This window comes from Elgaria multicarinata, chromosome 5 (genome assembly GCF_023053635.1).
Source record: "Elgaria multicarinata webbii isolate HBS135686 ecotype San Diego chromosome 5, rElgMul1.1.pri, whole genome shotgun sequence".
Taxonomy (NCBI): domain Eukaryota; kingdom Metazoa; phylum Chordata; class Lepidosauria; order Squamata; family Anguidae; genus Elgaria; species Elgaria multicarinata.
The window spans coordinates 45,801,336-45,813,976 of NC_086175.1; the positions used below are offsets into that span (position 1 = coordinate 45,801,336).

The 12,641-nt window shown below is 39.9% G+C and overlaps 1 protein-coding gene across 2 annotated transcripts; it reads left to right on the forward strand.

The window, feature by feature from the left end:
- The first annotated feature begins 1,924 nt into the window (after positions 1–1,924).
- TXNDC9 (thioredoxin domain containing 9) lies at positions 1,925–10,614 on the forward strand. Of its 2 annotated transcripts, XR_010025457.1 has the most exons (6): positions 1,925–2,064; positions 5,098–5,293; positions 6,601–6,719; positions 7,942–8,196; positions 8,679–9,552; positions 9,679–10,614. XR_010025457.1 is itself a non-coding variant. In XM_063126275.1 (5 exons), the coding sequence occupies exons 2-5, from the start codon at positions 5,105–5,107 to the stop codon at positions 8,794–8,796; spliced, it is 681 nt and encodes a 226-aa protein (XP_062982345.1). In that variant the 5' UTR covers positions 1,925–2,064; positions 5,098–5,104; the 3' UTR covers positions 8,797–10,614. The 2 variants fall into 2 exon arrangements, 1 of the variants encoding a protein (XP_062982345.1); XM_063126275.1 differs by having other exon boundaries at positions 8,679–10,614.
- The last annotated feature ends 2,027 nt before the right edge of the window (positions 10,615–12,641 follow it).

Below are 12,641 nucleotides of genomic sequence, written 5' to 3' on the forward strand. Positions count from 1 at the left end.
ATAAGGGACGGTGTAATATATTTATTTATTTATTTATTACATTTTTATACCGCCCAATAGCCGAAGCTCTCTGGGAGGTTCACAAAAATTAAAACCACAAAAAACATCCAACAGGTTAAAAACACAATTACGAAATACAGAAAATTACGAAAAACACAAAAGCCGGAACGGAACGGAACAGGCCAGAACGACCCCATTATATTAAAAAACCATACCAAAAACAGTGGCATGTGTTAGCAACACTTGGGAACAATATTTTAGGACTAAAACCATGCCAATATTATATCACTATTAACCCCAGAACTCCCAAAACAACGTCCGGAACAGAATGGGATGGCCGGAACGGCCACTACTGAACAAGTGATATCAACCAAACCCACCAGTCATGCATAACTCCATGGCAGGGATGCAATAAGCCACAAAAGGTGCAAAGAAACTGCGTTCCGATAACCGTTCCTCGCAAAGCGCATATTGCGCAGAACGGACAGGGACAGCAGCTTCCAAGTGAAGTATGTTAATCAAACTCACCAGACACACATTACTAGGTGAGCCTGATGTAATAAGCTCCAAAAATGTGCATCTGGTGAGTTTGGTTCACTTACCTCGTTGGGAAGCTGCCGTTACGGCCTATTTTGCGCAATATGCGTTTTTGCCCGGAACAGGTGTCTGAACGTGGTTTTGGGGCAACTTTTGGGGCTTATTGCATCCCTGCCATTTAGTTATGCATGTCTGGTGAGATTGGTTGATATCGCTCGTTCCCTAGTGGCCGTTCCGGCCATCCCATTCTGTTCCGGACATCGTTTTGGGAGTTCTGGGGTTAATAGTGATATAATATTGGTATGGTTTTAGTCCTAAAATATTGTTCTCAAGTGTTGCTAACACATGCCACTGTTTTTGGTATGGTTTTTTAATATAATGGGGCTGTTCCGGCCTGTTCCGTTCCGTTCCGGCTTTTACACCGTCCCGGACTTGCTCCTATATAGGATTATAACCTGAACTGCATAAGACCTTTTTATTCTCCCAGTATTTTAACACTTAATTTTAACTTAAATTTTACTGTTTTAACTCTGTATTTTAATTTTATATTAATTTTGCTGCGTGGTTTTTATTCTGGTTGTGCTTTTTATATGGTATTGTGTATTTGTGCTTTTAACCTATTGTTTTACTATGATTTTAATTTTTGTGAACCGCCCAGAGAGCTTCGGCTATTGGGCGGTATAGAAATGTAATAAATAAATAGCAGACACTCGTAAAAAATATTTCAATGACATGACACAATTAATCAGTGTAAAGAAAAGCCGTGTTGACCTTAAGAAAAAGTCCAAAATTCATGTTAGTGTAATAACTTTATTAGGTCAACCAAAAGATCACAACAATCTCGAAAACGTGCATTTTTGTGAACTTTTGTTGTACCAATAAAGTGAGTAACTAGTAACCCAATCATAATCATGTTTACTGAGAAATCAGTCCCATTAATTAAAATTAATCGTTTCGTTCAGAACTAGAAGCCTCTGTGCAAACAACCCTAAGCGCAGAGTATTCCGGGCCTTGTAGTTTCTAGGTGGGACGTGAGCGGCCAGCCATGACGTAACATCGAGACGTACAACTGCAGTAGGGGTTCTAGTGGCGCGTTGCATTCTGGCCCATGTAGTGTACTCTCTCTTGCTTGAGAGCAAGAGCAGGCGATTCGGCGCTTCCGCAACAAAAGCCCTCGACTTAGCGCCTCCTAGTGTTACCATAACAACAGACCTCTCTCTAACTAAATCGTGAATATAAACAAGGAAATGATTGGCCGCATATGCCCGATGAAGTTTTGTATCGCGCATGTGCAAAGAGGCCGCGACCTCTGACGGCTAAAGGCTGCGTCAACAGAACGCCTTCCTGAAGCGTCATCCACCAACAAAGGCGCAGGCGTATCGGTTCAGCTGGTTGCGGAGTCCATCCACCTTTCAACCAACGGAACGAGGAGGGCCCTGCCCGTGCGCGCGGTCGGTGAGAGAAATCGGGACGACAACGACGCAGAGGGGATTTTCCTATTTTCTTGCGCTCTTTGCTTCTTCCGCAGTGAGTATCGGGCCGGAACGCCGCCGTGGATGCCAGGACAGTACAAACATAGATTGTGTTAGCACGCATGTACGTTCGGATTCGGTTGGAGTGGACCTTCCCCCCCCCCCCCATCCCAATTTTCTTTTCAGGCCTCAGCTTGACCTCATAACTGCCTTTCCTTGAAGGGAAAGACAGTATATGTTAGAATAGGGTGACCATATGAAAAGGAGGGCAGGGCTCCTATATCTTTAACAGTTGTATTGAAAAGAAAATTTCAGCAGGTGTCGTTTGTATATATGGAGAACCTGGGGAAATTTCCTCCTCATCACAGCAGTTAAAGCTGCAGGTGCCCTGTCCTCTTTTAAATCTGGTCACTCTAGTATAGCTCCTGCAGCTTTAAGTGTTGTGATGAAGAGGGAATTTCACCAGGTTCTCCAAATATACAAATGACACCTGCTGAATCTCCATTTTCTACGCAACTGTTCAAGATACAGGAGCCCTGTCCTCCTTTTCATATGGTCACCCTATTTAGAAGCACAGAACATTTGTAAGGAGATGCTTCAGGTCGCCATTAATAATCTTGTTCGTTGTGTATAAATTGTTCTGGGAGCCTCTTTGACCGGAGAGTGGGGTAAAAATATTTAAATAAGTAGGATAGCTGTTGCAGAATGTGAATGGGCAGATGTCTAAAGATCATATATTTCCAGGGTAGCTAATGCTGTCATTTCCAGTCCATCTAATTGAAGGCTTCCATAGTAAAATGCAGGGTGTGTTACCTCATCGCAATCAAAGCAAAACAATCATATTGCAAAGTTAGGGTGCAGTTTTATCCAGATACTGTCTCTGAAATTGTAGGCAGCTGACTATCCTATGCAGGGCAGCTGGAGCACGGAGGAGTTATTTTGCCCATCTAGACATGGCTTTGGGGAGGGAATGGGCCTGGAAACCTGATAGGAAGCTGCCTAAAGCAGCTTCTGTGATCTCCTCCCCTCCCTGACCCCAGGACTGCCCCTCTTCAACCTCTGTGCGCCATTTCTGAGCGTGGAGATGTAGCAAGAACCACACTGGCTCCAAGGGTGAGAGGCGGGGAGCAGTGTTTCACAGTGTCTAATGGTCATAGGATTGTGTCCTTAATCTAGTTTATTTCAGAACTCTAATCATTTTCTGGTCTTAAAATCAATACAAATATGATTTTATGGAACTGATATTAAGCTCCATAAAATTATATTTGTATTGATTTTAAGACCTATAAAATTCAAGTCAACTAAGAAAAATACTAATATAGAAATGGGTCAAACCAGCTGAACAGAAGGGGTCCTCCTTCCTCTTCTGTAGAGTTGTTGATTGAAAGCCTAGATGAAAATGTGCCTCTATCATTAAAAAATATTTTCATTCCATATTGTAAAATACAAATACATCTTGGTAAATTCTGCAAGTTTGGTAAATCTATCTATCTGTTAAGCTGCAAAATAGGTAGACACTAAGGAAATTGAAGAGGGAAGAGCCAGGTGGCAGGTGGTTCAAGCAGGCCAATGGAAAAAGCCTTGCTCTTCCCCTCATGATAGTACTTGTAATCATTGCTAATATGAGCATTTATGAAAACCTAGATGCAGGCAACGTCTTACAGGAGATATTCTGTGCATTACCAAGTCGTGTGTGTTCCAATCTAGCATTATTATAACTTTTACCAGTAGGAGTGGCTTTAGAGCTGTAGAACCTGTTTTGCAATGTTTCCCCACCAGCGCACACACCCCTTTCTCCTTCTTCCTTTCCATCCTTACATGGAATTTGCAGGTTGGAGATCCATTATTTTTGGGAAGTTATTATTTACTGCATAACTACAGAGCAGTGCAGCTGTGAATAATCACAGAATTTATTTTTAAACTTGCATCCTTGCACAGCCGCGAAGGTGCACAGGCGATTATCAGACTCCACTCACCCACCCCAGAGCTGACTGAAATTGTAGAATGACCTACTTCTTCCACAATTTCAGCTCTATATTGTAGCTCTATATTTATAGCACTATAAATACAAATGCTAAAATACAGATAACCTCTCACGCTCCTCCTTTTTGTAACATTATGGATTGGTATGTGGCACTTGATCATGCTATAAACACAGCCAGTGCTGTACTGTAGTCATTAACGTGTGCCCACAGAGCAGCAATTGGGTTTTAAAGTAATACTGGCAAAGTGGTCCCTCACAATGGATAGTGAGTCCAATGTACATCCTACCAAGAGACAAGGCCAGCCCAAGACAATTTGCTGCCTGAGGCAAAGGATAATATGGTGCCCCCTTCCACACCATGTTGGACTCGCAGTTGAATCTTTCTTCAACACTGGTGATGGGTCAGTGTCCTTCTCACCTGATGGCAGCAAGCTAGCTTAGTGGGTGCAGGGCAGGTGTCATGGCACACAGCTCTCTCCTCCCTCCCCGTATCTGCTGACTGAGGCAACTGCCTTACTCCATCTAATGGTGGACAGGCCCTGCTAAGAGAGGATACATTTGTTGTGCAAACCAATAATAAATATTCTTAGAAGCTAAAGCAGCAACTTGTCTAACAAAAAGAACCTCTTCCCCCCATGGCAACTGCTCTCCTGATTGACCAGGAGAGAATATATGTCGTCAACAACTAAGGCCTTTACCTTTTCCTGGCAAGTGACCGCTGTTTAACATGTTAGCAGAAGGGACAGATAGACACAAATTTCCAAGTTAAATATTTGAATCTGCTTACATATTTCAAGGCCCCATTGGCATCTCTACCACATTCATGCAAATATAGTTCTAATGAATACTGTATTTCTTCAATTCTAAGACACACTTTTTTCCCATATAAACATCTCTAAAAACAGGGTGTGTCTTAGAATCACGGGTGCGTTTATTGTTTCTTAGAATCAAAGCTTTTTTTCTGTTGGTGGTACTGAAATTAGTGTGCGTCTTACAATCGATGGCATGTTAGAATCAAAGAAATACAGTATCATTTTAAGGTGTTTGGTTCCAATTTAAAGGCTACTATATTTTTCAGATTTAATGTGTCTTCTGCTTATATAGGTGGAAGATGGCTGCTGATACTTCAGCCGAAATGTTTTCTAAAGCTCTGGAGTCTCAAATGCTTCAGACAGCCAAGATTGTAGAAGAACAGCTTGATGTAGAGATGCAAAAACTGGACCAGATGGATGATGATGAACTGGAACTTGTAAAGCAAAGAAGGCTTCAGGCACTGAAAAAAGCCCAGCAACAGAAACAGGTAACTTTCTTGTAGTAGTATTAAAAAGCATACTAGTACATTTTTAAGCCTTCGAAGCACTTTGCATGTATTAAATCCATAATCTTGATAACAGCCTTGTAAAATAGACCACTTTCATTGTGATAATGCAGATGAGGCTGAAGCTGATAGAATAAGTAGCTTGATTCAAGCTACAAAAGAAATGTATGGATGAAGTGGGGTTTGAAGTAGCTCTCACTTATGCAGCTTGTTCCTATTCGTGTTTACTCAAAAGTAAATCCTGCTGAACTCAGTGGGCTTACTCTCTAAGATGGCAGTTTTACAAACTTAATCTGAAGTGTCTTAATATGGTTCTATGGCATGGATAAAAAAGGGGGAGGGCGTTGGCTCTAAACCCTTGAAAGTTTGCAGGAGTAGGAGGAAATTTCATAACAGGTTCCCCTCATGGTGAGGCACCCGCTGCACAGCATAACCCCTGCTCAATTGTGTAGTACAATCCACTGTTAGGTAGAACTGGGAAACAGATCACCTGAGAGGAGCAGAACGGTGACAGCACTTTTCACTGCTCTTGCCGAGCAGCTCTGTAGGTGAGCAAATTAACCCACTCTGCACGACAGGTGACACACTAATCCATGATGGGTTAAATGACCCTTATTGCGAACTGTGGGTTTTCAGAGTGACTTATTTGGGGGAATAAGAGCTCACAAACATAAGCTGTCATGGGTTAAATAAACCATTGTGGTTTATTTAGCCCATCATGGGTTAATGGGTCATCCAAACCCAATCTAAAGAGCAGACATTTTAATTTTAATGTCTGATACGAATAATTTAATATATGAAAACTGCAGTCCTTTGCATGCTTCCCTGGAAGTAAAGCAAATTGAACGAAGTCAGGTTTACTTCCAAATAAAAAGGCATAGGATTGCACTAGAAGTTTACTTCATAACACAGGTTGGTATTGGCTATGAACATGTATCTGCTTTCAGAATGCAGTTTTCACACTAGTATAAATATTTTTCTTCAAGAATTGATTTAACAATAAATGGTACTGCTACCATTTTATTTAACAGTATGCCAGCTATGACTAGGAATTAGAAAAGAAGTTAGTAAACTTCTTTACTAACATTTGCACCCATCTGCCTTGAGCAGTTAATACATACCATGAGGGGTAGAAACTAGATTTAAAATAAAATTGATTTTTTCCCCAGCTTCATCAGGCTTGTTATGGAGGAATTAAAAGCACTCATGTTATGTAAAGTTTCAGGGGATGCATTCTCTCAAATGACATCTAGAAACTCCATGCTAACATTTTGTATTCTCATACACAGGAATGGCTATCAAAAGGACATGGGGAATACCGGGAAATCCCTAGTGAGAGAGAGTTTTTCCAAGAAGTAAAAGGGAGCAAAAATGTGGTCTGTCACTTTTACAGAGATACAACTCACAGGTATAGTATAGTCCCTGTATGATTTTATAGTACAAGCAATTTTACTAAAATGGATTAACTATTGAAATCAGAGAAGAACTGAACGTAGACATTTCATCTTCCTATATCTACTTAAAACTAAATATATGATTTAGTGTATCTTTTGTTAGTGATGGACCTCTTAAATTGAATCAATGCCCATCTGTTAGTATGTGCATGTTAAGAGCCTTGTTTGCTGATATTTCCTTTGTTTAGTGAGAACACAACACACTTCCAGTCTCCTGAATTACAACTACTAAGCTCTAAACAGTTTGGGACCAAGTTACTTGAAGGACAGCCTTCACCCATATCAGCCTGCCCACACTCTAAGATCAGAAAGAGAGGCCTTTCCCATTTGCCCACCTCTGAAAGCAATTAGATGGGTCATCACACAGGAGAGGGCCTTCTCTGCAGTGGCCCCACACCTGTGGAACAAACTCCCATTGGAGGTCCACCATGCACCATCCTTGTAGGCTTTTAAGAAGGCCTTGAAAACATTTTATTTTGCCGTGTCCTGCCCATGATGAGTACTGTTATTGCTCCAATTGTTGTTCTAGCTGGTTTTGTTTTGTTTTTAATTGCTGTTCTATTGTGATTATGTTTTTATTGCTTTTAATATTTTAACTTTTTATACGTATTTTATTGTTGTAAGCCGCCTTGTGAGGACTTCTGCCCTGAAAGGTGGCCAAGAAATGTTTTAAATAAATAAAATAAAATAAGTACTATCTGCTATGTTGGATCCAATTAGATATGCTTAACAGCGTAATTCTAACCATGCTTATTCAAGACTTAAGTCCCATTTTCATTCGGACTTTGCTCCTAATAAGTGTGCAAAGGATTGCAGCTACTTTTAGTAGAACTTAAATATGGCAAACTAAGTGCGATATTATGCCCTTGATTTTTTAACTTACTATCTCAAGGACAATTGGCTGGGTAGTTTTATACCTAAGATATTGTTTATAAAGGTTTTGGAGGCAACATTAACCTTCAGGTCCACTTGCTAGTGTCAAGGGGAAAGGAAATATAAGTCAGCAAAATTATATATTTGATCCTTTAACAGTAATATTTGTATTGGTATAACAAATTTACCAACAAATTAAACGTATATGTTGTGATCAAATACTTATTTGGAAACAAGATGAGATTTCACATCTACATTTTATCCCTATAAAGCATTTGAATATTTGTTTTGTTTTTTCCTCAGATGCTTAATATTAGACAAGCATTTAACTATTCTTGCAAAAAAGCACATTGAGACCAAGTTTATCAAGTTAAATGCTGAAAAATCTCCATTTCTGTGTGAGAGACTTCGCATCAAAGTCATTCCCACGCTAGCACTTGTAAAAGACGGGAAAACACAGGATTATGTAGTTGGCTTTACTGATCTTGGTAACACAGATGACTTTACCACAGAAACCTTAGAATGGAGATTAGGATGTGCAAATATCATCAACTACAGGTAAATGAAAATATCTGTTGGCGCGATATTAATGGTTCTAAAAACAAAAAGTAAATCAAGATGAGAATCTCCTTTAAAGCAAGGCAAATGTCTGCCAACACTGAGTATTAGCTTCTAATTGATAACACTATTGATAAAAAAAAATCTTACTCTGTACACTGCTCGGGTTGTTGAAGGAAATTACCTTTGAGATAAGCTGTTGCTGCTTTTCTTATTTATTGAAATGCAAGGAGTTGGGGAGGATATTCTTTAATAGATACAATTCTGCAGATTGTGTCTTTAATTCACCAGGACAGAGCTTAGCCAGGGCCCCTGAAGCAGAAGGTGTGTTCCTTCATCTGTAAGGGTCAGAGTGCTGCTTCTCAGCTTCATGCGATCATTCTAAGATAACATCATTTGGGCTTGTGTTTTGCCTATAAACTGCTGCTTCAGGCTGCTATTGCTTCAGAGATGTTTCTATATTAACATTTTTATTTTTTTAGTGGTAACTTAATGGATCCACCTTTCCAGAGCCAAAAGAAGTTTGGAACCACTTTCACAAAGCTGGATAAGAAAACGATCAGAGGGAAGAAATATGATTCAGATTCTGATGATGACTAGACATCATGATACAAATATTTGTAAATCATCTTTTCTTTTAAGCTTGGTACATTTCTAGGAATGTTTTTATAAAGCTCTTTGTTTTCTGAACGTTTGCACATAATGCTCATTTTCTAAACAGTTTTATACAACTCATGAAAAGAAATCTTAAATATTTTTTCGTCCTGGGAGGTCATTTCTAGGCCAAGAAATCTGAGCCCTTTTGAACTGTGTCACATGAAAAATTATTTTCAGTGGTTTGTTCTTTAAAAAGTAGCCCTTTGAAACTGAGTTTTAGTTCCTTATACCATTTGCTGATAAAATATTAGTGAAGGACTTCTGTCAAGAATTGTTGTAAAGCTATTCTAGAAGTAGTGCATTAATAAAATCATTGCTTGTCAGTGCCATGAGTATGGCATTGCCTTACCTAACTATATTGCATTGCATTATTATGAAAACATCTTAGCCTCCTTAAAAGAATTAAGGCTGAAATCTACCTGTAAGTCTTACTGACGTCCATGGGAGTCTTCCTAGTAGAAGTGCAGGTTTGCACTGTAAGTCGACCAACTGTATACACAGCATGTTAAAGCTGAATCAGCAGTAAATAACATATGGCAAAACTATATTGAAACATACCTTGACTGCAGGATTTTTAATATAATTCTGTGGTTTACAGAACAGGCTAGATAAAATCACAATGAACGTTGCTGTTCATTTTTTCTCTTGATATGAATGCAGTTTAATACACCTTCTTGCACTATTATTCTTCAGTAAGATGTTTAAGATGTTTTTAGAATGTTTTAGGATGTTTTAAATTCAGTTTTATGTATTTTATTGCTTATTGTTCCCCGCCTCGATCAAAATGGAGAGGCGGGTAAGAAATAAATTTATTATTATTATTAGGCATATTTGTCAGGATAATTTCTACCTTCTTGGAATTTTAAATGTCCCTTGCGAATTTGGCAATCTATCTGGTAGGTGAATCAACTTACCCTCTGTGCTCATTAATATCAGTTATTTGCCAAATAAAGTAAGTGCCTTTGAGCAAATTGAGCATCAACAGCATTTACAAGCCCCATTGATCTAGGGAAAAAAGCCGCCCTTGCAAATTTAATTGAGGCAAATATGAAACCAAAACACTATTTTAAAAAATTTGTAATCCAACCAAACTAGGTATGTGTTGTCCTTAAGTGCATGGCTCTGGCTTTTCTCTTCTGTAAGAAGGAAGTGGATAAGCTTTAGCTTTCTTCTCTCCATTTTTCCTCTAGAGGAAGGTAAGAAAATTGCATAGGTGAGAGGGTGATTGGGCACAACAAGTAAATATCCACCAGGTAATCACCCCTTCCTTGGCTCAGTGGAATAAGAACATAAAAAGGGCCATGCTGGATCAGACCGAGGGTCAGTCTAGTCCAGTACTCTGTTCACAGAGTGGCCAACCAGCTGTCAACCAGGACAAAACAGGACATGGTATAACAGCACCCTCCCACACACAATTGTGTTCCAGCTTGCTTGTTTCTCTCTTCCATAAGATGGAAACCATGGGCAAGCTACTTGCAGGAGATGTAAAGAGGGAGTGTTTAAGAGGTTATTAAGTTCAAGAAATGACCACAGAGGGTGGGAGGTAATAAGAAGGAAGCAGGAGGAAAGGAGAAAAGATTTCAAGGTGTGTGTGTGTGAACACGTGGTAGGCAGAATCTTCATGTCCCATCAAATTCTGGGTACTAGCTCCCATAGGAGGTGCAAAACACATCTGGCGCTCTAGCACAGTCAATCAGCAATATTCTATTAACTTTTTTTTTAATGTTCATGTACATTCAAATAAATTTATTTGAATTCTAATACTGAAGTGTTTGTCTGTTTAGACCACTTTTGGTCAATGTGCTTTATTCCTTCTGGTAGTACTGCCAAACTTTGTGCTGGGGTGCACTACAGTGCCACAAAAGGGGATGAAGTGTGCCTTGAAAAATTAAGCAAGCATGCTAAATGCATTCACTACACTTTGCCATTTGGTATGGGCAGGCCTTCTGCAGTATTGATCTAACCCTGGACAGTGACACATGATGATTTCATGACAGCCTTCACCATCACAGCCAGCAAAGCACACCCCCACACTTGAATCCTGACTGGCCTCTGTTAGAAATGGAGAAATATGTTACTTTTTCAATATTGCAATGCTTGACATAAAAGAGAATATTATAATAATGGTTAATGCATTATTAAAATTATTATAAGGGATTCTAAAAGGTCAGCTAAAAGCAATGTTATCTTTACTGAAGCATAACTAATGGGCAGGAAAAGACCCCAACAGGTGCAAGAGCCGTTGGACTGGTCAGTTGAAGTAAAAAGAGAATAACAGGAACTTGTGGTTAGGACTGGTAGTCAAGAGAAATGAGAAATTGAACCAACCGAAAACAGTAGCTGATAACACATCTGTTGTTTCTGAACTCATGACCTTATGGTTACATGATGTGTAGGAGGGATGATCAAGAGCAATAAAGAAGGTGGGCCCAGAGAAAGAATCAAAACCAAATATGGACATAAGTAAATAAGAGTAGGTGGAATATCAAATTAAGAAGGGAGGGAGGTAAACAGAGGCGGGACCAACAGGCGTACCGGGATAGGCTGTAACCCCTTAAGTCTCTGACCAATAAAGAGACCGGGGAGGGACCACTTCGGCCAGGCTAAGGGATAAAATGGTTTTGCTCTAACTGGTAGGTGTGCCTACCTGCCTAGACACCCAAACTTGCAAGTTTGCTCAATAAAACAGAGTGTTTAAACTTTCACCACTTTGTCCAAGCAATTGCATTTCAAATCGTGTTTCTAACACCTCTTCTGCAGTTGTGAGGAGAATGCCTGCTCACTGTCCCTCAGGGAGGATTCTGCACAATGCCACTGGTTTCATTGGGAAAATGGCACTGGGGAAAGGGGAGTTAACCCACACACACACACCATTTTCATGATGAAAACTACACAGACATCCCCCAACTCTGCTACTAGTCTTGGGAGGGGGAGGGGAGATGTACAATATTGGTATTTTTTTCCTGCCAGGGCTAATAGCAGCATCTATTTTGATTAGGGAAATAGCCCAGCGGAAAAGGATAAGCTCCCTCCTGCAGCACCATTTCTCGGGTGATGGCCCTTTCTTTCACCACCCTCTGAGGGGGGTTCACAAAATTTTTCTACTATTTTTCTTTTACTGTCTGACTTAAACACCAGGGGAACTTTTAAGCATCTGGCAGGCCACAATAAATGGCTGGTGGGTTGTATTCAGGTTTGTAGACTGCAAGTTGAGCATTTCTTTCCAAGCATACAATAACCATTCTGTTTCATGGTAGTGGGATCTGTCCCTACAATGCAGGCATTACAAATTTTCTGAACTATCAAGGAAAGGACCTCTGTTAGAACGAGCAGATTATGCTGCCAAATATTTTTATAACAGTTATTTTTTAGAATTAAGGCAGTTTTAAAGGCTTACACAGAACAGTCGTTCTTAACATGGAAGAGATCAGAAGAGAAGTAGTATTCAAAGTAGTAGTTACCAAGCCAAACACAAGACATGCTGTTTGTGTCCAGAACTCGCAGGCCTCCATCATCCAAAAACACATTTCCTCTGTTTCATCTTCCCCATCTCCTGTTGGTCAAAATGCAGGAAAATAAATGCAATTACAGATTTGAAAATAAAATACCAGAAATTCTTTAGATTTTAAGTGTTAATGACCATTTTTGCCTTTTCTTTTTAGAAAGCTGAGCTTTGTACCTCTGAGGCAGGACAAGCAGAAGGCTCATGGCCCAATAAGGGGCCACTGCAAATTCCTGGAGACTACTGGCCCTGTTGCGCCTCTTCCTTGCTGCTGCCTGTTCACCTG